At 47.4% G+C, this 25,865-nt stretch overlaps 1 protein-coding gene across 2 annotated transcripts in view; it reads left to right on the top strand.

Moving 5' to 3' along the window:
- PLS3 (plastin 3) overlaps positions 1-25,865 on the top strand; it is a 54,212-nt gene that overhangs the window by 8,329 nt on the left and 20,018 nt on the right. For both annotated transcript variants that reach the window (XM_050902084.1, XM_050902083.1), the window contains exon 2: positions 23,410-23,496. In XM_050902084.1, coding sequence (XP_050758041.1) covers positions 23,421-23,496 — 76 coding nt within the window. In that variant the 5' untranslated portion in view covers positions 23,410-23,420. The remainder of the gene's footprint in view (positions 1-23,409; positions 23,497-25,865) is intronic.

Raw genomic sequence — 25,865 nt, 5'->3', positions numbered from 1 at the left:
GGCACTGGCAGCCACAGGAAGCCCTTCAGCTATAAAATACCTCAGAAAATCTGTTTGCTGCTAATTCATCCAAAAGTGCTAAGGTGACCAGTGTCGGGCAGGTGTACAGCCAAGTGTCTGACTGCCAGCCATGTAGTTATTGTAGATAGTGAGTAAAGTTTTAGCCATGCTTCTTGCAGGACCTGAAAGAGTTGAGAACTGTAGACCATAGGCTCTGTAGTCCAGCAGCCTGGAAAGAGCCCCATGTCCATCCTTGTTAGTGGAGAGAGTTGGTTGGATGGGATGAAGAGATGAATGGATGCTGTATCACTGAGCCTCAGGGGCAGGAAGCAGTCAAAGCCTTGATTCCTTAAATGCCTATCTTGGCTTAGGCAGTTGTTAAGAAAACACTGGCAGAAGCTCTTATGCTTCATTACCTGTGATGGTAACATCTTAGCACGATAGCAAGGTGTCTCATGGGTGGCAGGAGGACCCTGAGGCTCTGCTCTCTTGGGGGAGTGTTTAGGGGTGTAAGAGGTTCCTGGATGGGGAGGTGCTTTCACGGAGGAAGGTCCAGCAGACTCGCAGGTCACTAGCTCTAGGAAGGAAGGATAGAGCTCTGGCAGCTGAAAATGAAGACAAGTGCTTCCTACAACTGCTCTGCTACCTGGCTGTATGAGATTGGCAGGGAGTTGGGTGAGAAAGGGCATGTGTGCTGGTCCGATGGCTGGAGGCCATGCATTCAAGGGGAGATAGCAATCCTGGCCTAAAAACACAGCCTTTTATCTTCTTGCCTTCATGTTGACCAGTGTTTTGATGCCTGGCAAGAACAGCAACATTTTGGGGCTGCGCTAGGCATTAGGCTGCCAGTTGAAGTATGTCCCAGCTCAAGTGCTGCGGGGAAGTACGAGGGCCAGGAGACTGCTCCTGCCCCACAGCCTCCAGCTCGGTCCTGTCTGTCCAGACCTGAGCTGCACACTCCTCCCTCTTCTTATAAAACAGAAAAAAACATTAAGGGCAAGAGGTTGACGGGTATCTGGTGTGGTGATCTCATTCCCCCACTGCCTATTGGAAAAGTCAAGCCTCAAAACCAAAACTTCTCAGGCAAGTCTGAGTGGTTGGCCATGGGATAGCAGAAGGGAAGAGTCGAGTGTCTCCTTGCTCTGGGCATCTGTTCTCTGCCTCGTGAACCTCAACTGTTGACTTCCTGCGTTGTTTAATTTGTTTTCCACTGTCCTTGGCCATGCTTGTGTGAGGCAGCGAGTTGTTTTACAGGGTGGTAGCAAATACCAGCTACTTGCAGGCTCCTGCCCGCTCCGCGGGGGAAGGCAGCATGCAGCGCATCCAGGAGGTGGAAGCAGGCGGTGCTGCCTAGCAATTGAAGCCTTCAGCTTAGCCATAAGCCTCTACAGTTTTTTAGGGCTGGGGAGGGAATAAATGAGCAGGGGAGTGTGATGGGAGGAGGGCAGGGCGACTCTGCCCATTGCCTGTTCCACGACTGTTTATGACGAGCATGCTCTGTGGGCCTGGAATGGTTTATGTGGCCTTGTTGATCAAATGTCTCTCTGAAATGCCTTTTTCTCTTCAGTTTTTGTAGACTCCGCCTTGGCCTGTTCTGTTTCTGATTCTTCTATTCTAGACTAGACTGTAAAAAAAAACCAAACTTAAAAATGTGAAATATTGTCTCTCATATAAAACCTTTGTAAACAGTCATGAAACTGGCTGTAGAAGGACACTAGAAGGATTTTTTTTTTTTCTCCCAAAGCCTAGGGACAGAGCCTTCATCCTTTGTCTAACTCAGTTGCCTGTTTTTACTTTAGCTGCGAGTCAAGGGGCTATTTGTTCATATCTCAAATTCTTAAAGTGGAAAAACTGACTCCTGCAGTTATGTCTTTACTACAGACATTTTTTTGCTAGAGGAAGCTGAATTTTTCTTGAAAAAAAAACACTAGCTAGGCTGCTTTTTAAAATTGTATAAATACAGGAACTTAAACAAGGCAATGTGAACTGTTGCCCACTGCAGGGTCAGGTCAAGACAAGGAAAAACCTGCAAAACACCCATTTGGGAAAAAGCATAAAGAAGAAAATCTGATACTCTGAGAGATGGAGACAGGCTGAATAACATCAGAAGTGCTGCTGTCCTGTATCAGTGTTTCCAATATCAGGTGCTGAATGAGGCTGTGGTTCGGGGAGATGCTGTGTTTTGCAGGAGGTGTCGGTGACCGCTGGTGCAGTAGCCGCAGAGGACTCACCTCTGGCGTGCAGTAGGTAATCCTGCCCCTGACCGGCGTCCCATTAATGCAGCTCCTGCCAGAGTTTTGTTTGCTAGAACTGCTTCTGTTGCCTTGGCTCGAGATGATGGTGAGACTGTCTCGCTAGGGAAAAAAAAAAGAATTAATTACAGAGTTCTAGGGATATCCTCTTGGATTCCTACTGAAATTGTTGTGTCTCATTGAGGTGGTGGGAAATGAAGCTTAAGAAAAATCCCCTTTGTTCTCCCTTGCTTTTTTTCCTGAAGATCGACAGATGAAAAGTATTTTGATATTAGAAGGAAAAGAGGAACGCATGTGATTCTGCACTCAATTATATATATGGGACTAATTTTTTGCCAATATGTTAGGGATTAAATTAAGGCTCTCCAGAACTGAATGCACAAGGTGTTTAAAATGAAGGTTGAAGACCTTGGATAACAGAAGCTTATCCCCTCTTTGGATTAGATGGAAGGTGATGTGCAGTGGGTTGTTACTGAAACAAGGTTGCATGGTCACCTGTGTGCTATTTACATGTTCTTCCCTGCCTGTTGTGTTGGAATCTGAAAACTATAGCTAAAGTCCTGCTTTTCTATATGTTCTTTCCCTCAAAGTATCTTTGCAGCTTGGCATAGCAGGAGCTGACTGGGCGAGCGAGGTGTGATCCTGCTTCTGCGTGCTGGAAGTACCACGTAACACTCTGCGTTGTTAGTGCCAGAAATAGCAGCTGCGAGTGATGCAGTTTGTGTCAACATAGAGTGGTGAGATGAACGCTTTTGCTTCACAAGAGCATCCCACCTCTGATGTACCCATTAGCTTCCAACAGAAACTGGGGACTGGAGCACTTTGGGTTACCATATTTGTAGCAATGTGTGTGCGTCTTCCTAAATTTGATCAGGTTTTGGGTTTTTTAATGTTTGTATTGGTCTTTGCCTCAGTGTTGTTTGCAACTACCATGTTGCTAGTGTATGTGGTACTGTCCCAGCCCTGGCTGCAGAAGCCCGTGCCAGGACTTCTGCTCGATGGGCTGTGCTCAAAATAACAGAGGAGGGGTATTGCTGATCTGCTTCTTCCACTGTCTCTCCAATGCTACAAGGTAGAAGAGTGTCTTGCTCTACTTTCATAAACAGTAGGACTGAACTTGCTGCCTTTGACTCTGCCCTGCTGGGAAGGACGGGGATGGTGGATGAGGTCCCATGCGCTTTCACAGTCGTTGTCCCCGTTTTTCTGGGAGAGCTCAGTGCAGCCCCTCCCAGCAGGCGAAACTGCTGGGTGAGCACCAAAGTTCTCAGTGTGTCCAGAACAGCACTAATGAAGTGGAAACTTGAATTCAAGCTACCCATCCCTGTAATTGGCATTCGTATTTTGTGAAGCAGTGCTTCAGCTGGGTCGTTTGCTAAACAATATCTGAAAGATCATAAATCCTGGGTCCTTGTTTACGCTGCTATTGCAATCTTGCGCTCCTTCCTGCTAATCAGCCGGGAAGGGTCTGTGGAGCATTGTTTGGGTTTGGAGCAGGGTTGTGGTTTTGAGATTCCAGGATGCTGAGTCTCGTCCCAGGGACAGGCTTGGATGCTCTCCTGCCTTGGAGCCTCTGCAGCAGGACGCTAATGAGCAGGCTGATACTCCAGCCTGTTGCTGTTTTCCTTGGGTTAAAACAGTGTGCCTTCTGCTATAACTGCTGAGCAGCTGCAGTGCTGCGGTGGTATATACATATATATATTCCACTATAAATCCTGTAGTTAAGCATTTCCTTGACCCAGCATAGAACAAGGTGCTTGTCTCCAGCTGGTTACAGAAATAAACGAAGTGAGTTCCAAAACAATATTGCAATTAAGCTTTTTCTTCCTGAATTCTGCACAAAATGTTTTGCCTCCAAGAATAGATTGTGAGGACCTTTATTGTAGGGAATACATAGGGTGTTGTAGGTGTATGTAAAGTTACCCTGTTACGATTGGTATTGTGCAGACAAGCAGGGAGAAGGTTGGCCCCTGCTTTTAAGAACTGTTTCTGAGATAGCAACACTTTCAAGGAGGTCAGTAGACAACAAATGGAAATACATTTACAAATGCGTTCATGTTTCTCAGTGCTCCTGGAAGTAATAAGCAAGTTTCTGAATCCTCACTTAGGTGGAATTCACCTTTCCATAGAGAGGAAACTGGGCCTTCTGAAAACTGAAAATATTTTGAATAAGTGGCCTTAATGTCTGATCTAAACTTTAGCCTGTTCCTTTCTGCACTGTTTGGCTGAGGTTGGGACTAAGCTTTCCTTTGGGACGTGGATGGGAGGTTGCAGTGCAATCCTGCCCCTGCCCTTCTGTTGCCCACCCCTTTGTAATGTTGTTGTTGATTTGATTTCCAGCTGGGCTCTTGCCACTGTTTTATATAAACCAAATGCTCAAGCAAAGACAGCATAGTCAGACTTCTTGTTGAAAACTTGAAAAACTTACATTGCTTCTGCCCAGCTAAGAAGCTCCTGGAAGTTACCGTAGCTTGCCTGGACAGATGGTTATGGCAGCGCCCAGCCTACTTTATTTAGATCCATCGCTAATGGCAAGACCTTTTATGCCTCCCTCCCCACCTCCCCCTTCTGTAAGGGGTATATACCCTTTTTCTGGGTTATATAGGGTTGTTTTAGTCGGTCTCTTTGCTCCGTGTCTTCTTAAGGTCTGTGTAAAAGAGGTCTTGGAAAGCCAATGAAATGGAGTAAGATTCTGCCCTGTACTAATGGCCTTGAAACCCCCTGTTATGCAAGAGCCTTTACAACCAGTACTGGTCAATAATTCACTTTAGCAATTAAGGCTTTGTGCATTGGGTTGGTATCAACTTGGCACATAGCAAGGTATTGCACTTTCTTTTAGTGTATTGCCCTTTCACATGTAACACTCATAGCTAATATTCTTGATCAGCATTTGGACCTCTTTGGTGTAATCCGTGTTGTACCTTGTGGTGTTATTGCTCCCAGCTATAGATTTTCCCCTCCTACCTGAGCTGCAAAGTTGCTTTGTGCCTTCTGTCAAATAGCATGCCTTGCTTAGTCTTGGCTTTATGTAGGATCTGTAGATGTATTTTATTTATTTGGTTTTTTTATTTGGAAGGATGAGGGGTTTTTTACATACTAATTCATAAAGCATTAAACTCAGCAGCAGCAACAGACTTGAGCATATAAGAAGTCTGCAGTCAAATCAAAGACTGGCTTCACAGCGTAGAGATCACTCTGCTACTAGTAGCTGTTTTTTATGGGCCGGAAAATGTGAGACAGCTTACTAATTAACAGTGTAATGAGCTGTATGGTGAGGATTGCACTGTAGGGACCCGAAGGCTATGGGTGACGACTTGCAATGTATGTGTGAGTGGTAATCCAGCTCTACCTCACCTTTCTACACATCTGAAAAGAGTGCAAGAGTAGTGAGAGCCCCTGAAGTTAGCCTCTGCAGCAGGTCCATCCTATAAAAGATGTTCTGTTGGGGTCTGAGACAAAAAGAGCAGTTAGCGGGGAAGCCAACAAATGCAGGCATGAGCTAAATACCAGGAAAAACTTCAAGGTCCCTTGAGATGAGATTCTGAACTAGTTCAACACAGCTGAATTTGTAGGCCCACTTGCACAACATGATGAGCCGCACGCCAGAAATCTTCTACCTCCAGCATCTGGCAGCGTGTCCAGATGAGATACCAGTGACTCCTTAAAGATCCTCTTAGGCTGGGCTGGGCGTATGGGCTGCTGCCCAGGCCGGTCTGTGACTGTACCAGCTTTGTCTTGACTCCCCAGCACCGAAACCTTTCTGATAGTGGGAGGTCACCTGCAGATGAGTTGTGTGGGACTGAAGAGCCACCCAGTGGCAGCCTCCCACAGCCTCCCCACTAGCCAGGAGTGGTTTGCAGCAGACTGGTCTGGACAGTGGTCAACAGTTGGCTAAATGTCTATTTGCTGGTCTGAGCAGGCTGTGACTGCAGTGGTATAACCTCTTCTTGCGTATAGGTGGAAGATATTAAGCAGTCCCTGACCTCTGGTTCTGCATAATTGCCAGTCTTGCTACAGTCCACGGATTTATTTTTTGAGCCACATCCTTTTTGCTGTTGTAATCTTATTTTGAAGATTACACCAATTTTATTAGTAATCTAATAGGCTGCTTCTGTAGGCAAGTCACTGGTGGTGCTTGGCATTAGAGATAGCTCTTGTTTGCTGTTGACTTTTTAAATAAAAATGAGGTTCAGTGCTTGGCTTTGGTACAGTATTTATGTTTTAGTATTTGCAAAGTGAGTCTTCTTGGGGAAAAGTCTGGCTCAAGTAGCTGAAAACTTTGCAAAGCTGTTGCTGCTGCTCAGGCTGCAGAGTTTTTATCATTGACAGAAAGTGAAAAGCCTTATGACGAACTTGTGTGAAAATATGAACCTCTTCTGAACAAATCTGTACTCCTATCATTTGTACTGTGATACAATCTGCAGTTAAGATTGTTTTTTGGTGTCTGTTAAAACTTTCTTTTTTCTGCATGTCCAAAGACCTTAGTACAAAGAACTACACACCTATTAAATTGCAGCTTTTGCGAATTATCTGAAGTTTATTCCATGAGGATGCAGTCCACATGAATGCTTTATACTTCTGAACTGTAAATGTGTCTAAACTGGATGTTGCCAGAAAACTGATCAGAACGGCTTCCCTGTTCAGAAATCTTGGGCAAACAGTCATTTGTGTTACGCAATAGTGCAATTCTAGCATAAAACACTATTTCCTTGAGTAGTGACTTAAGGCGGATAGTCGTCTAGAGTTATCTTCTCCAGGTGAGCAGAGGATTGCCTAAGCCATGTCAAGGACTAGCTTGGGTGATAGACAGACCTGGCAGCTGAGGTGAAAGATGGAAAAGTATGTTTGTGCCTGCAAGACCCTCCTACCAGACCTAGTGCCACCCTTTCTCCAGTGGCCTGGTCTGTGGTGTGGCTGAGCTGGTCTAACTGGGGTGCTGTGCAAGGGTGGTCTTTCTCTGCTCTGCCCCTCTTTCCCTGTGCTGATGTCCATTTGACCCCACAGCGAGCTGGGATGGGGGGACTGAAATGCTGAGGAGGAGGAGAGGGACAGGGTGGCCTTTGGATAGCAGCCTGCAGTGATGTCTGCCCTACTTGGGTGCAGTTTTACTGTGTGTCCAGGTCAGCTCCTCTTTGCATGCTTCAGTCTTCATCAGCCTTCACCTCATGCTGTTGTAATTGCCCAAAGAAAAGTTTTCTTTGGGGTGCGATAGGTGCAAGGTGCACTTCGTGGTGGGTTAGGTGGAGCTGCAAAACTGACTTAAAAATAGTCTCCGCTCCAAGTTCCTTCCAGCGGCTTCTGTTTTGACTCAAAGAAGACATGGAAAGGATGGGAAAGTGCCTCAGAACTGGTGGTGCCCTGCCAGCCTGAGACCTGCCTGTGGGACTGACCAGAGCAAACCTCAATGGTACTGCAAACCTCTGCAGCATTTTCAGCGCTGGCTTCTGCCCTGGTAAGTGCAGCAGATCTGGCAACTGCTTGTCCAGTGAAAGTGCAGAAAGGGTTCCCAGGTCATTTTTAGTTTCTTTCTCCCTTTACAAAAAAACCTGCCCAACCCTAGACTCCCCATTGCCCGTGATCTCAAGGGAATAACTTGTTCATTTTTTTTTTTCCACGTATCCCCTCTCCACACCCACCTTTTGTGTCTTTCGAATTTAATAATGTGGGTGACTCAGTACTAAATATAAAGCCTGCTTCCGGCATCATCTGCCTGTGGGTCATTTCCTGGAGCTGACATCAGTGGAGCCTCCGATTTCCTTATGAAATAGTGAGACATGAGATATCCTTTGCACGGTGTTCTGGGCATGCTTGCTGACTTCTTTGGTGACTGCATGGCTCCCTGCTCTAAGCTGTGAATAACTAGTCAGTTAATTACTAAGCTGAGTGCTGTTGGAGCACAGGGTAAATCAGGCGAGTCCTCAGATCTGTTTTGCACAGCAAAATCGTACTCTAGTTTGCAAGCGTTTTTTAAATAAAGACTAACTTTCAGTCCCTACTGCATATGCAAGTTTTTTTATTAAATAAGCATGAGCCTGACTAATGTCTTGCTTTTTTCCTGATGACAGGCTCGCTGGAAGAGCAGCTCAGGAAGCTTTTAGAGGGGAAATCTAGCAAAGACAGATTTTTTTTTTTTTTTTCCTTTAAAAAGACTGATAAATTGAGGAATTAAGGTCAAATGCTTGCTCCTCAGTTGTCAAGTCCTTCCATAGCTGTTTACGTTGATGGAATGCACTCTGCAGTTGGTCGCAGCTGAAGGTGAAGGCCAGAAGCGCATAAAACCTCAATTTGTATTAAAAAGCACAGGGGAGAGTGCTTCTATCCATCTGTGCATAATTTAATTAAAATCCTTATCTTTAAAAGAGAATGTGGACAGAACTGGAGGAGGGGAGCGTCTGGCACATGGTAAATGGTCACTGATCCCGGTCCAAAATGGGATGGTGGCTGGCCACTCTGCTTTGCCCTCTAAAGTCCTGGCTCATAAAGTTTGGCGTTTTCTTTCTGATGGAGCAGACTATTTAGGTTACCTGGTTTCTCTTCCAGCTAGTTACTCGTTTGGCCCCGTCCCCTCTCTTTTTGGTGGTTTTTTTTTTTGAAGGAGGGCAGATGCTCCTGAAATGCTTGATATGCAGCACCAGAGCAGGCAGGGCCAGGCAGAGGCAGGAGGCTGAGCTGCCTTTGCTGCTCCTGGAGGCCCACTGAGGTCCGCTGATTCTCTGCTGGCTCTGGGATCTCCTGGGGCTGATGTGGCCCAGCCCTCTGGCCATGGGGGTTTCTCTAGCATGGGGATGCTGGAGGGGGCCAGCATGCCCTACACCCCCTTGGCTGGATGACAGTGGAGCTGGCTATATCCCAGCAAACAGCTTTTTTAGGCAGGAGCTAGAGGTGCCTGCAGGCAAAACCCTTCCCAAAAATCACTAGGGCTGGTGTAGCATGCCCAGGGACTTGTGCATCGCCATGGGTTTCATTAGTTGTCTTGTACAGCTTCCAATATCAGCATGGCATCTCTTGGCATTGCTGACTAGGGGTGGAAAAGACTACTTCTGGAGTGGGCAGGAAAGCCTGGTGTCCAGGAGCAGGTGGTTGTCCTCTTCTGGGTGGTGGGACTCACTGGGGAGAGCAGTGGGGCTGCACAGCCCACTAGCCGAAGGCCAGCGCATTGGATGTGCTCCCTTCCTCCCCCAGAGCTCTGCCAGAGGGTCTATTCTTGAGGGCTAGTGGTGAGAGGAGAGGGACAAGGTGACTCCTGGATTTACCCTCTCTGCTGCCTCGTCACCTGGAAGGCAGCGGCTGCTGCTCCCACAGCTGTTGTTGAGTAACCTCTGTCTGGAGGGCAAATATGTATTAGTGGCCTCCCAGTGAAACTTGGCAGCTGGAGCTGGGGAGGAGATGCATTCTTGTGCAACGATGCGCTGGAGGGATCCTGTCGGTGCCACAAGTCCTCCTTGTGCGTAAGCCTGCATCCCAATGCTCCGTGCAGGGGAGCAGACATGTCACCTGAGCAGAGTAATTTCTGAGCACCCTGGGCATCTTGTGCTTCCCTAAAAGGCTTTCTTAAAGAGGGAGGAAGAGGAAAATACACTGGTATACTGGCTTGACCATAAAACTTCCTATTCTGGAAGAGTGTGGGGAGCAGTGTGTGACCAGCCGTGCTTGAGGAAGTGGGCTGGGAGTGCCCAGGGAGCTGCGCATCCGTTGCCTGCCATCACCACACCCCGGCGCGGCGAGTCTCGGGGCATGACGCGGAGATGAGTGGTGCTGGCACTGCCGAAGTGCTATTTTAGGTTTGAGTGTAATTGCAGGTTGGACTGATAGGACTGGGTTTGGAGTATTTGGAGAGCAGAGTGCTTTTAAAGCTGTGGAAAAACTGGCTATTGCTGATCCTTTGCAAATGGGGAAGATGGGTATCTCATGTGCACTGTGTGTGCATCAGTTAAACTTCTCCTCACGGTGGAGCCACTGAGGATCTGTGCTGAGTGACGACAGTGGGTGGCAATGCCCTTTCCCTTCCCGACAGAGGGAACGGTAATAGCTGTTAGCCCTGTAGGATGCGTTACACTTACCTGAAAAAGAAAAGTGAGTAAGTAGAAGTTTGAAGACCCATGAGCTGGTGGCTTTTAGGTGTCTGCCTCTCCAGTGTGAATCTGCTACCTGCACACCTGCAGGTGCTGCTTTTCTATCCCAGCAACACAGATGCCAGAGACAAGGAGAGGAGGTTTTTCTTTTCCCTCCCAAAAGCAGACATTGCTCCTGCAACGGCTCTGCCATTGATAGAAGTCGTCACAACTAGTTTGGGAGCTGGGCTTTGGCATGCTCTCCTCAGGAGCTGTCAAGCCACAAAGCCTCAGCACTTCCTAAACCTTACAGGATGAATTTATACTGTGCAGCGTGCTCACACGTAGAGCAAAAAGTGGAGGGACTAAACTTCCTGAAATAAGTTTCTTCAATTTTGTTGCATGTTTGCCCCAAGACTTCACAGGCCGGACACAGTCACTGGTTTGGATCAGAGCACCCAGATGGGCTCCTTGCACCCAGTGGCTGATGCGATGCTGAAGCCGATTGCTGATGCAAGTCAGAGCAGAGTCAAAGTTGCTCTGCCCTAAACCCCGTCTGATGCGCAGGCAACCTGATCTCGGTGGAGTGTAAAAGTGTTTTTCAAGCCAACTTCTTTCCTTTTAAGTTGCAGCTGCAGTTCTGGGCATAAAAACCTCTGTTTTGGTTTCCATTATATTTACCATCCTGAGGAAGCTGGCAGGTTGTGGGTTTGGGTTTTTTTGTTTTGGTTGTTTTTTTTTTTTATACCTCTTTTGAAACTTTACAGCTGGAAGCTAAATTTTCAGGTGATACCCAAGAAATGGGACCAGGCAATGACTCACTTTCCTGGCTGATGTCACTTTTAAAAAGAAACAAAAAAACAATGACCCTATTGGTCAAGTATTTTTAATTTTTAGAACAGTCACAGGTTCTTCAAATTCTTCACTAATTTAAGTATTGTGTTTATTAGTAAGTGACATCCTTTCCTTTTAGTTATGAGAGGGCTCAAACATTATGGACTTAACAGGAATAGAAATTTCTGAAATATGTGATTATAGTTTGGAAATCCCACTTAACCTTTTTGGTGATTGATTCTGCTCCTGTGCATTGCATCAGCAACAACATGGTACATGATGTTTCTGTTGCTTGTGTCTTCCTGGTTGGTAGCAGATGTCTGTCCGTGTTTCGTCGAGAGCAGACAGGGATTAATTGTTGAGGTAATGCAATATATTACAACATGGACCAGCTCTGAACTCTGTATTTACCACCCATTCAGACCTTTTTTTTTTTTCCTTTTTTTTCTTTTTTTTTTGAGGAACTGTGGGGTGAAGTAGCAGGCAGCATCCTTCAGTGCAGACTGAGGCCAAATAGGTCTGGATCCTCATTGTTCTGTTTGTGAGCTTCTGGTGGTTTTAAAGACATCCATAAAATAAGTACATAAAATACAGGCTCCGTGTCGCTGTTTGGCTGGACGAGCCAAGAGCTAGCAAAGCAAAATGCATTTAATTTAAAACATTAAAGGTAAAAGATTTCTTTTAAATTAAAAAAAAAAAAAGTTTGCTTACCGAAAAGTTTTATATCTTACTGCCTCCTGTTCCCAAGTGCCAAGCACTAAAAGAAGAAAACCTAGTTGTTGGGGGAGGATCCCCCCATCCCTGCTCCGTTTGTATGTGGCGCTTCAAGACGCCTGTCCCTTAGCCTTTCTAATGCATCTTTTTGCGACATGACCGCATCCCTTCTGTGGCTCTCGGGAAGCGACCTCCCATTTGCTGGGCGGGGATGGTGGGAGGAATGCTGGCTGTCCGGATCCGTGCTGCGGGCGTGGGAGACACTTCAGCTCTCGGGCCGGGCGAGGGAGCGATTCGCCTTCCCCGGGAGAGGAGGAGAGGTAAGGGTGTCTCCTGCTGCGGGCTGACGTTAGGGTGCCGCTCGCGCCGCTGGGTGCTGCTCAGGGTTCTGGCTGGCTGCATGGGTGCAAGCACATGCCAGAGATTGCCCTGCAACGACTTGCTTGGCGTTTATTTTCTCTGCAGAATGTCTAGCGATTCCTAATGCTGTAGTGGATAAAGGAAAATAGCTGTAGGCAGAATGAAAAGATTACTTTCAGGTTGTAATGCGTTTTAAGTTTGGAATTTGTCTGTGCACCTGACTGAGCAGCGCATGCAAACAGAGCAGCAGCAAGTGCTGCGACTGACTTTGCATCACTGAGTATTTAATTTTTCAAGTGAGGACAGGGTGTGCCTTCCCAGAAATCTCAGTCTGGGGTGCATCTTACCCCATCTCACTCTGCAGCAGGCTTTTAAAAAGCGGAACTGCTTAAACTTGCATGTTAGAAGTGTTAACTATTTAAACCTCTGCCTTGCAGAAAGTGTGAGGAGCTCTGAGTACTTTTCAGAAACGGCTGTAGGCGGCTGGCTGTGGTGGCTACCTAACTTTTTGGGGTCTTTCGCCTGGAGAGGCTGGGCTCTGAGTGCTGCTTTGCAGTTCTGGTGGGAATGACATGTGTCATCACAGCCTGGCACGAGTTTGTTTCCAGCCTGAGGAGTTTATTTTGCTTGCTATGTTTTCTGGTGAAGGCTGGCTATACTTGATGCTGGAAGCTGATGTAGACCGTCTCCAAATGCTTTAGCAGTCACTACTGGCTAAAATGCTTATATACCAAGTACTTTTAAGTATTGGACTGAAATGCTGAATTTTTTGTGCTGAAAAACTTAGACTTAACATGTCTGAAAACCTGTGGAACACATCTAGTGTAGCTTCTTCGTGTCCTGATTTTGTTTATACTGAATGTGTTGCTCTGAGGTTTTGCTGAGTTATGTTTTACTCTTATCCTGCATGTATTCTGTAAAACATCGGGCTGTAAAGAGTGATTTCCACAGCTGGAGGACTCACACCCTCCTGAAATTCGGAGGAGTGATGAGGTTGCGTGCTGTTTATAGTGTGCACATCTCTTTAACCACTACATCTGTCCTAGGGGTATTGGGCACTGGCTGAGCTGCTAAACCGAGGGAGGAGGAGAAGGCAAAGCAGCTTGAAGGGACACAAAGAGAAGTTAGCACTTGGCTCCAGGAACGTTGGATGCATCTTGGAGATCCTGCCTGGCCTTGAAACCTGCTCATTAGGGTGCATTTTGCAGAGATTATTAATGCTTCTCCAAAATCCAAGAGTCATGGAGTAGATCTTGCCTGATCCTGGACTGGCAACTGCTACCTCTTGCTCCCTATCGCTCCTCCCCGTATTAAGTTAAATTATAGAGAAGTGTGGGGAACACCCTGCTGTCAGAGTAAATGTGATTTCACTGTCATGGCAGCCTCCTGGGAGGCAAAGACAGCAGCTCTCCTGCTCTTCTAGCCGTTTCACATTAATCTTTGAGATGAATGTTTCTGCTTTTGTTAAGGGTAGATAGGATCTATACCATCTTCTCTCAAGAAAATAAGTGTTGAATTTACAGGGTTTTTTTCTACTTCCAAAAGCCACTAGAACAGCTATGTAGCAACACTGATTTATTGCAGTCTAGTGTTGCTTCTTGCTCTGAATCAAATTATTTTGACTTCTTTCCCTTTCTCCCAAATGCTTTCTAAACAAGATTACAGGCAGCAGGGGAAGGATGGAAAAAGTTTTTTTTTTTTCCTTGTATCAGTAGCTCTTTATAGTAAGGGATCAGTTACTGAAATTTCTGGTTTTTAGGAGACTTCTGAAACATAATTCCCATGCTTAGAGTATGGTTTGTAGTTTCTAGTGTTTTGTTTCTTATTTAAGAAAACATTCATTGACGCGCTTCTCTGAATGTTTATCATCTGGGCAGCAGTCGCTGGGCTGCCGGGATTTCAGCCCTGGCTGTGCCATTTCAGGACAGCTCTGTTTACCTTCAAACTGATAAAACAGTCTACAAAATTGCTGAACCGCAGCTGTACCTTCTATAAGGTTGCATGAAACCCAGCCTCCCAAAATTAATTGCTGAAACTCCCTATTGTCCAGCTCGCCAGGGATCGGCACCATCATGCTGGGTGTTTGGCTTGCAGGAGCTTGCTTGCTGGCATTGAATAAGCAGTGACGGTACTGTGATTTAATTTAGGAATCGGGTTGATTCTCCCGCCTGGGCGGGAGGGGAGTTTAACAGACTGAGTAATGCTTCTTGCTTTATCAGGGCATATTGAATATCAGTCGCTTTACCTGCGAAGCAAAGGCGCTACCCGAGGGCGGAGGCTGGAGGTGCTGGGGGGATGGAGATGGGTCTGGGCTGCGTGGCCTCGACTCCCTTCAGCCTTTGAAAGGCTTTATCCAGCTGCTGGGGGCCAGGGCACAGGCTGAGGTCTGCAGCTCACCCTCGTAAGGAACTGGGCTCCTTTTGGGCTGAATATTGGGAAATCGAGAGACACATGCTTAAAGCATGTTGAGGGTAACCTGCAGGTCTCGGCAAGCAGGTCCCAATCCCTTTTGGGGAAGGAAATTCGCACTGATTCAGCCTTGTGATCCTCATCCCTCCTCGCTTATGCAGGCGGGGAACCCATTGGCTTTCCCACCATTGCTCTGAGAGTCCTGTCATAAAATGAGGGATGCGTTATGCTGAGTTTTGCGATGGGCGGTAAGAGGTGGGTCCGTCCTTGAAGTCATTTATGGTTAAGATACAGAATAACCAGAAAGAAGTGTTTAATGTTGCTCTTTATTTGGGGGACTATGCAAGAATAAGAATTACTATCAGCATAAGAATTTTCTGAGAAGCTAGCATGATTTTTCTGTGCCTGAGCCAGGAATTTAAATTAAGCCTTCTGAGTCTCAGTCCATTAGCTGACATCTGACCCCCGCCCCCCTCTCTTTTACCTTCTCGCACTTAGGTTTAAATTATCTCTGAATGTTACTTGCTTTTGCAAGTTCCAGGCAGGATGAGTGTTCAGCTCTTCCTTTCCTGGGAGGTCTTGAAAGGATCACCTGTTTCATGTTGTACTAATTAGTTAATGGACAATATTGCTGTTCTGTTTCCACTGATGTGAACAAAATATTGAAATTCAAAATTGAGTTAAACCAATCTAGCAGGTTATGATCTGAAATGTGCTCTAATCCTGGAGTAGTTGCTCTGCTAAAACCGGGGGTGTGCCAAAAAGCAACATTTAGGAGAAGTGTTTGGCAAAGAGGCTTTTAAGGACTGATTCATTGGTGCCTCAAACAGTATTTTATCTGGTTTCTACTGTGCCCTGCAGATTGTAAGTACTCTGTAGATACGTGTAATAGAGTTGGAGCAGCGAGGCGGTTGGTACGCCATAGCTGTGAGTCTGCAGCGTGATGGGTGTGTGCAAGTGCAGCTGCAAGGTCTGGCGGGCAGCTGCTCTCCTCCTTGAAAGTCAGCACTGCCCCTGATTTGACTGTCCATCAAATCCACTTGACCCTGGTCTTCCACGTCAGGAGCCTTCAGAGAAGAGTGTAGGTCTGCAGAAAGCTTTCTGTGCTTCTCCCTTCCATTTGAGTCCCAAACCAGTTTTACGTTTCTGTCGGTTCAGCCTCCTTGTAGTAAACGCTGGGTCATGAGAGTAAGCAAGCATCCATCTACTCCAGGATTGCATGTCACCCCTTAATGTGCATCAGAGGCAGCTCTGGCTCATAGTCTTTCAGGGCTGGATGGGAATGTGTTGGGAGGGGACTGCATTGAGGACTGGGGAAGCTTCCCCCCCCCCCCCCCCCCCCCCCGCCCCGTGCAGCTGGAGTGGAGACTGTTACTCTGACTTGTGTTCCCCTCCAGCCTTTGGGCAATTAATTGGATATCATGTGGCCGAGTGTCCTCAGCTGCTTGTTATCTTTCTGTTTTCTGTATCTGCGAGACAGAGGGATTTGTGTACTCAAATCCCTACAAATTTCTGTGTCATATCCCCAGCTTTCAGTATTCTGGATGCTGCCCTGAAGGACATGGCTTTCCTGGGCTCTTAGCAAGGAGCTAATTCCTGTTTGATGCTGACTTTGGGTTTTCTGTGGGTACCGGCTACAGCTTGGTTCTGGGTCAGGGTGCTGAACATGCTGACTGTTATCCAGGCCTGGCTGCACCCCAAGAAGCCTCCTTGGCTGTGCAGGGGAGTCAGAGGCATGTGAATTGGCTGATGGATCCACAGTTGTTTTTAATAAGGATTTAAGATGATCAAAGCTAGTGAATCTGGTTCTGTCTTGAAGGGAGAGAAAACACTTTGACCAGCATGCAAAAAGTGAAGGATCAGGTTGTCCAGGATGCCGATGGATGTTGTGGCAGTGGTTAATGTCTAAGCAGAAGGCATAGGAAAACTGGTTTGCTGTGGTTGTTCCCATACCGTTGGAGTGACCCTGCCTCTGTGCAGCCCAGATCCCTGCTGGGCATCTACCCAAGCGCTGCTCAGAAGAATCTCTGGCATCATTCTACCCAGGTCTAGCTAGGAGAAATTGGGTTTTTAACCTGGACCTGCTGGAAGAAGGTGCGTGTCCAGAGGTGCATACCCCATAGAGACATGCCTATGTCTCATCCAGAGAGAGCTGCTGGCAAGCCAAGTGCAGTGACTAACTCCAGCATGTGTCTCTGCTCCTGATGGATTTGACAGATTTTTTCCCCCACAGGAGCAGTGAGTTGTGTAACAACGGGAGCAAAGTCTCACAGTCTGCTCCCAGGTGAAAATAAGCATATCAGGGGGCCTGTCTTTCCCAGCATGACAGTTTCAGGGATTTGAAAGAATATAAAGTAAAACCTGCTAATGGGACTTCTGCTGATTTAGAGATGCTTCAAAAACAGCAGCTGGAGATAATCTCTATATGGGATTGGGAAGAAGTGAGCCGTAAGGTGCCTGTGCAGTGGGAATTGCTATCTGTGGTCCTGTGTCCTTTCCCTGTGATGCAGCAAGTGGCTGTATAACAGCTGGTGGGCTACACAACCAGCATGGACGAGTCAAAGCGTGTACTCTATGTGAAGGCAGTAGCTTGAGGAAGCTGCAGAACTGGGAGCTGGGAGGTGGTCAATTCAAACAGCAAGACAAGCTTAAAGAAATTCAGCATTAAAATTGAATGTGTGTGTAGTTGGTCCTTGGCCTGTTGAGGTGAGTTGTTTGGTGCTGTGCATGGATGAGGAAAGCTGGATTAATAATGAAATAAAGCTGGGTTTTGGTGATTGCTTTGCAGGTGTTACAGCCCAGTGCTGTTCAATAGTTAAAGCATTGCAGACCTTGAGAGCAGAGCTGTAGTTTCATTGGTGTTGAGCCCGATGTGCATGGGGCTGGGAAAGCTTGGTTGAAGGGAAGAGCCACAGATGAGAGATGCAGCTATTCGGCCAAGTCTGGCACTGCAAAGAAATACCTGCTCAAAGCTTCACATGCCCCTTTCCTCCCAAGGCAGGGGAGACAGCTAACTGAGTCGATAGGAACACCTCCGTGTTTTGTGTGCCCGAGTACCACGTTCATGCAAAGAGCAACAGCAAAGTCATTTCTGGGGGACAGTGGTTTGTAGCAACGTCACGCTGTTGGTAAGGTGTTAAGACACCACAGTGGTGCAGTCTCTGCGGATGGGGTAGCATCTCCTAATCACTGCTCTTATCAGCATGACGCCTATCACCATGTGGAAAGACGGAAGCATGGCGAAGGTCTGGTTTCAGCCTGTGCCTCTGACCAGTGACTGTTTGGAAGGTAATTGCCGAATAAAAGTTTACGTGCTTCCAGCAGCCTGGTGTTTGCTAATAACCACACGTAAAGAGTGGGTGCTGTCGTGGAGGAATTTGATGAACAAAACATTGTTTGAAACACACAAACTGATTATGAGCAGGAGAGGATGGATTGCATGATAGGTTTTCATTTACAGGCCATCAATCCCTAAAATTCCCTGTCTCCCCCCAAAGCAGCAGTAAGTATTTATCTTGGAGAACTAATCAGACCAAGTCTGTGCACCGCAAGCATTCACTTGCTCCTGTTGCTGTCAAGCTTGAAGATGTTGTCTGTAAAACCTCAAAGGCTTTGCTTGGACTGGAGCAGAAAAAGGAACCAGTGCAGCTGCTGGGTGTGCCTGACAGTGGGGTGGGGGGGGGGTATGTGTGCCCTCTCCTGCCTGCAAGCATTTCCAAATGCAGCATGAGCCTAGGGCTAGCTGGTGCCCATGGAGGAGGGTTCCTGCAGGGTCAGGAGATCTCTGCAGCATCCCAGTCACCTGGGAAGGGATGCAAAGAAAACTCAGGCTTTCAGCCCTCACCAGTGACTCGCTTCCCTCACTGCTTTGCCCTGAGCAGAGTGGGTGCCCTGGGCTGGCCCAGCAGCTCTGGAGCTTGCACAGCCATGCTGCGGTGGGCATGATGCTGCTGGCCCCGTGGAGGGGGTCTGCGTGGCAGTGGGGGAGAGGCACTTGCAGCAGAGGGCTAGAAAAGGACTTTGTGGTGACCAAGATGCACACATCTTGCAAAAGGTGCTGGAGCGGGGTGAATCGGGCAGGAGAAGCAGGGGACTGTGGATGGCCACCCCATTCTCTGATGTGGCTCTTGGCAGGGCCCAGCCCTACCTGCAAAACAGGGAGGAAGAGGAGGATGGGGTGAGCCACAGGAAGCCTGGCGGCCAGATCCTACGTCAGCTGAATCACCAGGATTCCCTCCAAATTAGCTCCAAATTAGTGAGGCGGCTGGGTCAGTGCCATGTGATGCAAGCCCAAGGGCTCTGGCACTTTCTGTGCGTTGCGGGGGGACCAAGTGCCGGGCTGTCCAGCTTGTTATTCCTAAAGCAAGACTGGTATGTGCTGGGTTAGTGGTCAGAGATATGCGGGTTTTGAAGTATTTTTAATTAGCTAACGCTGACTGACTTGCCTTCTCATGTCTGGAGCCTTTGTCATGAAAAGGCAGCAAAACCACAGGTTCCTCTGAAAAGGGGAATACATATGGGGTGAGTCACTGCTCCAGACTAGGCCTATCTCGCGCTTTTTTTTTTTTAATCAGATGGAAAAAGGGCATATTAATACCTTTTTGTTGACACTTTAATGTGTCTTTGCGTTTGCCCATTTGGGTAAACAAATTGATGCTGTTAATCAGTCAGTTGTAGAGATATTAAAACAGGGCGGGTCTGGGAGGGACGGAGTGGCTCTGTTTTCAAACTAACGCTGAGCTGCTAAGAAAGCAAATTCTTCCATTTGGATCAGCAGCAAATTCCAGCTCTGTTTCTGTTGGAAGTGTTCAAGTGGCTGTCAGGAAATATTTGGTTGCCATGTGCTTTCAAAATTGAGTTAATCCTCCAGCTTTCAAGGAGATGTGCAAACGCCTGAATGCTGCTTTCCTCCCCACCCCCACCCCGCCCCCCATTTTCTACCGATCCTGTGTGCAGGATGCAGCTCCCAGGGCTTCCCCTCTTGGGGAAAAGTCTTGGGGACTTTTTCTCTGAGCTTGAGTCTTTTTAAGTTGCTGTCTGAGCAGTTAATCCACCCAAATGTCCTGGTTAGCTTCTGACACTTGTGCAGCCGAGGCGTCCCTCCAGTGACAGCCCGCGCTGCAATGGCGTGTCCCCAGGTGGCTTACAGCTGTTAAAACACACGGGCTGGGGCTTTATTTGACCTGCCTGTATTGCAGTTCTGTCTGGAGAGCAAATAAACTAACCCCGATTCAGTGACTGCAGTGTGTTTAGAAGCTATAAAACTTGTTTGCACAGAAACTTTATACAGCCCCTCTCTGGGAAGGGAGTTGATACTCAAAAACCTGAGATGCACTTAAAGCCACTCTGATCTGCAGCACAAAGTGAAGTCTTCAGAGGACAGAAACGGGCTGCGCTGTCTGCCAGCCACTCTCTTCTGTGAAGCTGCTTTTGTGCGCCCGTGTGTTACGGAGCTGCCTTTGCTTTTCTTCTGTGGGGTGAGGGATGAAGGCAGGAGCAAAAGGGATCTGGAGCAGGAATTGCTTCCTTATATGCTCTGTTTATGTGTGCATTGACTGATGGACCATCTGTCACCAGGGTGTAAAATGGGTATGGGATCACTAGCTCAATTCTGTCTCCTCTTTTCCCCTCGTTCTCTCTTCCTCCCTCTAAAATGGGTCTTTAAATGTGAGTTTGTTTCTGGCTGTCATAGCATGCCCTGGCAGAGACTTTGCTCGAGGTAGAAGTGAATGTGACGTGATGAGGCGTGAGCAGTGTGGTGCTGCATCCCCACAGGGCTTCGAGTGAGGCAGCTGATGTGTGATCCCTATGCCAGTGTGATAAAAGGGCTTTTTATGTCTGTGAAGACAAAGCCACTTGTTTAAAAATGCAACTGAATGAAAAACACGATTCTGAATGCCCTAGACTCAGCTATTAAAAACAAACAAAAAAACCACACACACAACAAAAAACTGAAAAGCTCCCCTCCTCCCTAGCCCAGTGTGCCAGTGTTGGTGTAATACCTCTCCATTGGAAAAAAACCTGTAAAATTGCTTTGGGAGCTTAGCAGTCCCTGTCAACTGGTAACGTTATGGCCCACTAACCTTTTCATATACTGTTTTGTTATATCATAACATACTTCCCCCTTCCCAGACAGCTTTAACAAGATCAGGTGTCTGCTTTTTCTGTGTTGGTTCAAATTCTCCCTCTCTCAAGCAGAGAAACAGAGAAAGAAGAAGCGATATGAAAACTGAGAGGTAAACCTGTTTTACAGACTTACTGACTGAGCTGTACAGCATAGGGGCTGGAAGGGAAATTTTTTTTTTAGTGAAGACCCACACAAACAACTGCAGGGCATATCCAGAGCGTGATATTTCCCTGATAAAGTCAAACAGAGCAGCTTTTTCAAAAGCTCTCGGCTTATGGTGGTGTTCACTGCTTGTTTTGGTGTTAAAGATGTTAGAGATAGTCAGCAGCAAATTAACCACTTCACTGGAATTTAGATAATGATGCTTTTGGAAATCCCTTTTTAAGGGTAACCCTCATGGTTTGAAAATGAATTGGTGCAAATGAGGATTAGGAAGAAGGCAGAATTTGTGAAGGAGGGTTGGCTGAATTTTTAGTCTTGTAGCTCGGCCTCTCCTGCCTGGCAGCACATGCCACGTGCCTGCCTGCGTAGCCAAAACTGTCTCCATTCCCGATAGAGTTCCCCAAGTGTTTCTGCCAGTTGTGAAATCCACCTCCCGTAGCATGCACCAAGCTTGCTCAGAGCTGACTTTCTTGCTGAGCAACTCCTTTATCCCCTGGAAATAACAGCCAGGTTTTGGTGGTACTGAAGCTTGGGCCGCTGGGGCACCCGTGGGAGTGCTGCAGGGCAGGGGCTGCTTCAGGAACAGGGGCAGGTCCCAGACTGGCAATCTGGGCATCTGGCAAGATGGGCAGCGCTGCACGCAGCATTCCTGCATCTTGCAAGGACCTGCATGGTAGCATTTCCTTGATCAACTAGCCTAACTTGTAATCTGTGAAACAGTATAAAAAATTTGGTGCGGTGCTTTTTTTTTTTTTCCCCCTCTCAGTCTGATGCAGGTTTGCTGCAATTCCTTCCCCTGCCCCATTCTTGTAGTACGAGCCCAATGATGAAGTTGGCTGTCTTGCTGTTGGTGGCTTTTACTGACTGTTGAACATCTTGCTGTGTCCGCTGGCAACTCTGCAGATGCTGGGAGGTGGGGTCTGATGTGCTTTCCATCGTGTCTCTGCAGTGATGCAACTTCTTGTTGACTTTCTCTGCTGCTAGCACCAGTCTGAGCTGCTTTCCCAGGCTGCCACACCTGCCCATCGCTCTCATCTCTAACGACTTCGTTCTTTACAGACTGAGTGAAGTGTTACAGAAAATGAATATTTACGGCTACAGGCAAACTTGTGTTCTTAAGCTAACAAGTGCTTGTGAAGGCAGCTGGGAGCCTCAGACAAAAGAGGCTTGCTAATCAGAGCACAGGCATTTGTAAAACCGAGCCTCTTGTTGCTTGAGTAGTGAGCCGGCCGTTCAGGATCCTGCCTTCTGACAGTCTGTAAATCTGAATCCACCCCTCATCCTTTTGCTTAGAGGAGGAGGCAGCTGTGTCTGTTCCCATAGGCAGAGGAGGAACCTTTTATTTCTCAATTTACAGCGATTGTAGCTAACGAAGTGGGAGCTGGAAAGCCTTGGGATGCAAATCTCATTTGAAGTTGCAATGAGCCTGCCCAGATCCACATTTTTAAAGACCCTGAGCTAGAGCTAGCATGTGTGCTAGCATGTGCTTATCAGTGCCTACCTTTTTGTTCATGCACAGGGATTGCCCTGTTTGCATTGTTCCATCAAGCGCTGATCTCTCTTGGTCGTATTGGCCACAGTGCCAGCAGGGCATCTGATGCTGCTGTCATGAATGTCATGGGAAGGGGACGTGGGCAGGTCACTGGCCTTTTCCCATCCTTACAGCGATAACCTTCTGTCCAGGCTGGCCGGGTGGCACCTCATCAGTGCTTGGAAAGGAGGATTATAGCAGATGGGTGTAGGAACTGTATGGTTCATCCTCTCTGTTTCTTAAACACTAGGCAGATCTGATTGAAGTGGAGTTTCTGTGTACTCGGGGTTTGAGTGTGGCTGATGCCTGCTGTTCCACACTTGCTTGCGGTGTTCCTGCCGTGCCTTGCTCAGGAGAGTGGAGGGGGTCAGTGGCAGTGCAAACAGCCTGTTGCTTACGTGGTTTATTGAGAGGCTGACTCAGGGGAAATAGGCAGGTGTTTATTCAAACAGTTTTCTTGTAGAAAAGCAGACTATTTCCTTTTTGCAAACAATATCAGGTATACTACTTTGTGCAAAAAGACCTTTTTCAGGTACTGTTCAGAATCTTTATTATTTGGGTTTGGTAGCTGTGTGCTCTCGGGACAGGCAGGCAGAGCGCTCAGTATCTCTTGCATTAATATTTTGACTCTGGATTCTGATTTTGTTCAAAGTTGTGGAAAATCCCTGGAGATGTGAGCTTTTCTGACCTACAGAACACACTGGTAGCAGGTACCTTAATGTGTGCAGAACAGCATAGCCTATAAAATAAATACACAGAGCTAAATATTAACAAGGCTAATGGGATTTTTAACTTGTTAGGGAGTGCATTTCCCATCTTCTGAGTTTCGCACATCTGTTTTCTTAGTGGAAAGATAAACGTGGCTTCGAGAACTGTAGTGACCTTGGTACTGATTGTTGCTATACTGCTGTTGAAAACTGCATGCATTTGAATGCAGCCTGGTTTCACACGGTGTCCTTTTTCTTGCTTTAGGTACTCCCTAAATGTATGAGATGGCCAACACCATGCAGATCTCCAAAGATGAGCTGGAGGAGCTCAAGGAGGCCTTTGCCAAAGTTGGTAAGTCACAGTGAGGAGGGCACCTTGCTCCTGTCTGCTGTACATTTGAAATGGATTTATTCTACCCCTGTGAGCAGCGGTGCCAGCAGGATGTGGGCAGTCTGCTGCTCTCGTGATCTTCTCCATGCCAAGGAGTCCCTTGGTAGCCTTGCTGCTTCTGGCTTGTCACTTCTAGCCAAGGAGCACAAAGGAAGGGATGTGGGCAGTCTGGCTGTCAGTGAGCACTGGCAGACAGCCTTGCCCTGTTGCTCCAGGGTGGGCTTCGTTGGTACCTGATGGCAGATGAAAAATCCAAATAGGTATTGCATTACTTTGGCCCAGGCGGCACTTCAGGGCTTGCGCAGTGCTTGGTTCTTATGATGTTGGTTTTGGCAGATTGGCTGAGCCGTGCAGATGGTAAATATTAGGTGCTACGTTTCTGGTTTGTGCAGGTGCATTTGAGGCACCGTGTTTGGTGAGCTTGTAGGCGAAACCTAATTAGTGTCTGTTTACCTGGCCATTATGGAGCAACTTGCGGTGATAATAAAATGCTTTGTGGCTGCAGTGCATGTGCATTGCCCTCTGGTGGCTCTATTTCTTCTCTGGTTCTCACCTCCCTAACAGCCTGCGATGCTCGAGGGGTTGCACAGCCCAAGCTGCTTCGCCTGCCTTCCAGCTTTCCCCCTGCGCTGGCATTGCAGAAGCCTCTGGCAGGCTGCTTTGGGAAGCTGAAATGGGCAGAAAACTGACATCATGGAGAAAATTGTTTTCTGCTGGTTTAGTTTCCTGATATGGCTTACTGGAGGATCAGAGAAAGGCCAGGGAGGGGCGGGATGGGAGCTGGGCCGCAGCAGTGTGGACTGAGGTCAGCGTATGCAGCTGGGGAACCACGCCCGGGACTGGCACTGGCCCGGAGCGAGTTGCACGAATGATCAGAGGCAGCGTTTCATTTTCCTGACTGGACATCGGCATTGCTTGAGCACTGGTTATAAATACGAATTGGTCGTTGCCTCGCATCTGTATCGGGTAAACTGCCCTCTAGAGCAGGGTGGCTCTTAGAACTCTCACTTGCTTTAAATTTGCAATCTGCAGAGAGAAATATGAATTTCAAAGACAACTGATTCTCATGGAGCAGTATTCCCTGTTGGGACTTCAAGCAAGTTGCATTTTAGGCAGTTCCCTCTCCTGTCTGGCTCTTCCGGAGACTTTTCCAGCAGGTGGAAGTGAGCTGCCACAGAGGGAGATGAGTGACCATCATGCTTCTTGCTGCCTTAACATGCCTCTGAGTGCAAACCTTAATAAGGTTGGGATGCAGGCAGCCCATTCTGTCCTTGGATAAACTTAAAATGATTAACCTGGCTGGAATGTGGTGGCTTTTTGTCATTAGTGTGGGGGGAAATTAATGAGATGAGGTTGGCTGGCTGCCTTTGCACTGGGAACATGGAGAAACCCAAGTCAAATCCTGGCTTGTTTTGGGAAACCAGCTCACCCTGCTCAGGAGGTGGGTCCCTGTTTGGTTTTAAATTATAAAAGCAGTGTCAAAACTTAGGTTATTGAGAACTGTGATAATTAGCCTGGACATACCCACAAGTGAGATGGGATCTGCTCATCCTTTTCAGCTGCCTTCTGTTTTGTGTGCTTTAGGCATGGTACAGCCCGCAAGCATTGCTGTGAGACATGCCTGTCAGGAGTGTCTTTAATGCTCTCATTCCTTTTATTCTTCCCTAAAGGAGCCATATTTGCCCTGGGATATAGAACTGATCACTAATTGGGTGACTGACTTTCACTGGGAACTTCTAATGCCATTTCTAGTGAATGTGAAGAAAAGTTGGACTAAGGCTGCTATTTAAAATGAAGCCTTTCTTTCATCTCCTAGCTACCTGGAAGACTTGGAATGCAGCTGAGAAGCAAAGCTTGGCTGGTTGGCTCCTAGGATGTCATAAAGGAGATGTGGGGAGGAGGAAGCATCTCGCAGGGTAGTGTCTGCTCACCGAGACGTGCCCTGCTCCAATGTGCAGCTGCATGGGCTTCCTGGAGACCTGCTTTAACTCTAGCATGCGGCAAGTTGCTGCTCTGGATGTGTAGGTTGATGGGACTTTAAAGGTGTGTGTTTGGTCAGCTTTTCTTTATGCAGCTGGACTGGATCGAGACATCTGGTGATGCTGGAAGGCAGTGAGGTGTGTTACTATGTACTCTGTCACCACTTGCCTTCCATGCCACTTGAAGGTATCCCTTCTCTCCCATGCAGCTGGTGTGCTGTTCTCTGACAGCCAGCAAAAGGCAAGAGTCCCATAGACTACCTACTGCTTACTAGAAGCAGTCCACAGGTGAGAAACCATGGTTTAAGGTTAGCACTAAAGTCAGCTACAGCTCGGATAAGCAGCTCCCAG

Source organism: Gymnogyps californianus, chromosome 9 (assembly GCF_018139145.2).
Source record: "Gymnogyps californianus isolate 813 chromosome 9, ASM1813914v2, whole genome shotgun sequence".
In the NCBI taxonomy this organism is placed as follows: Eukaryota; Metazoa; Chordata; class Aves; order Accipitriformes; family Cathartidae; genus Gymnogyps; species Gymnogyps californianus.
The sequence above is the reverse complement of the archived record's forward strand: the minus strand, read 5'-3'. Positions and strand labels throughout refer to the sequence as shown.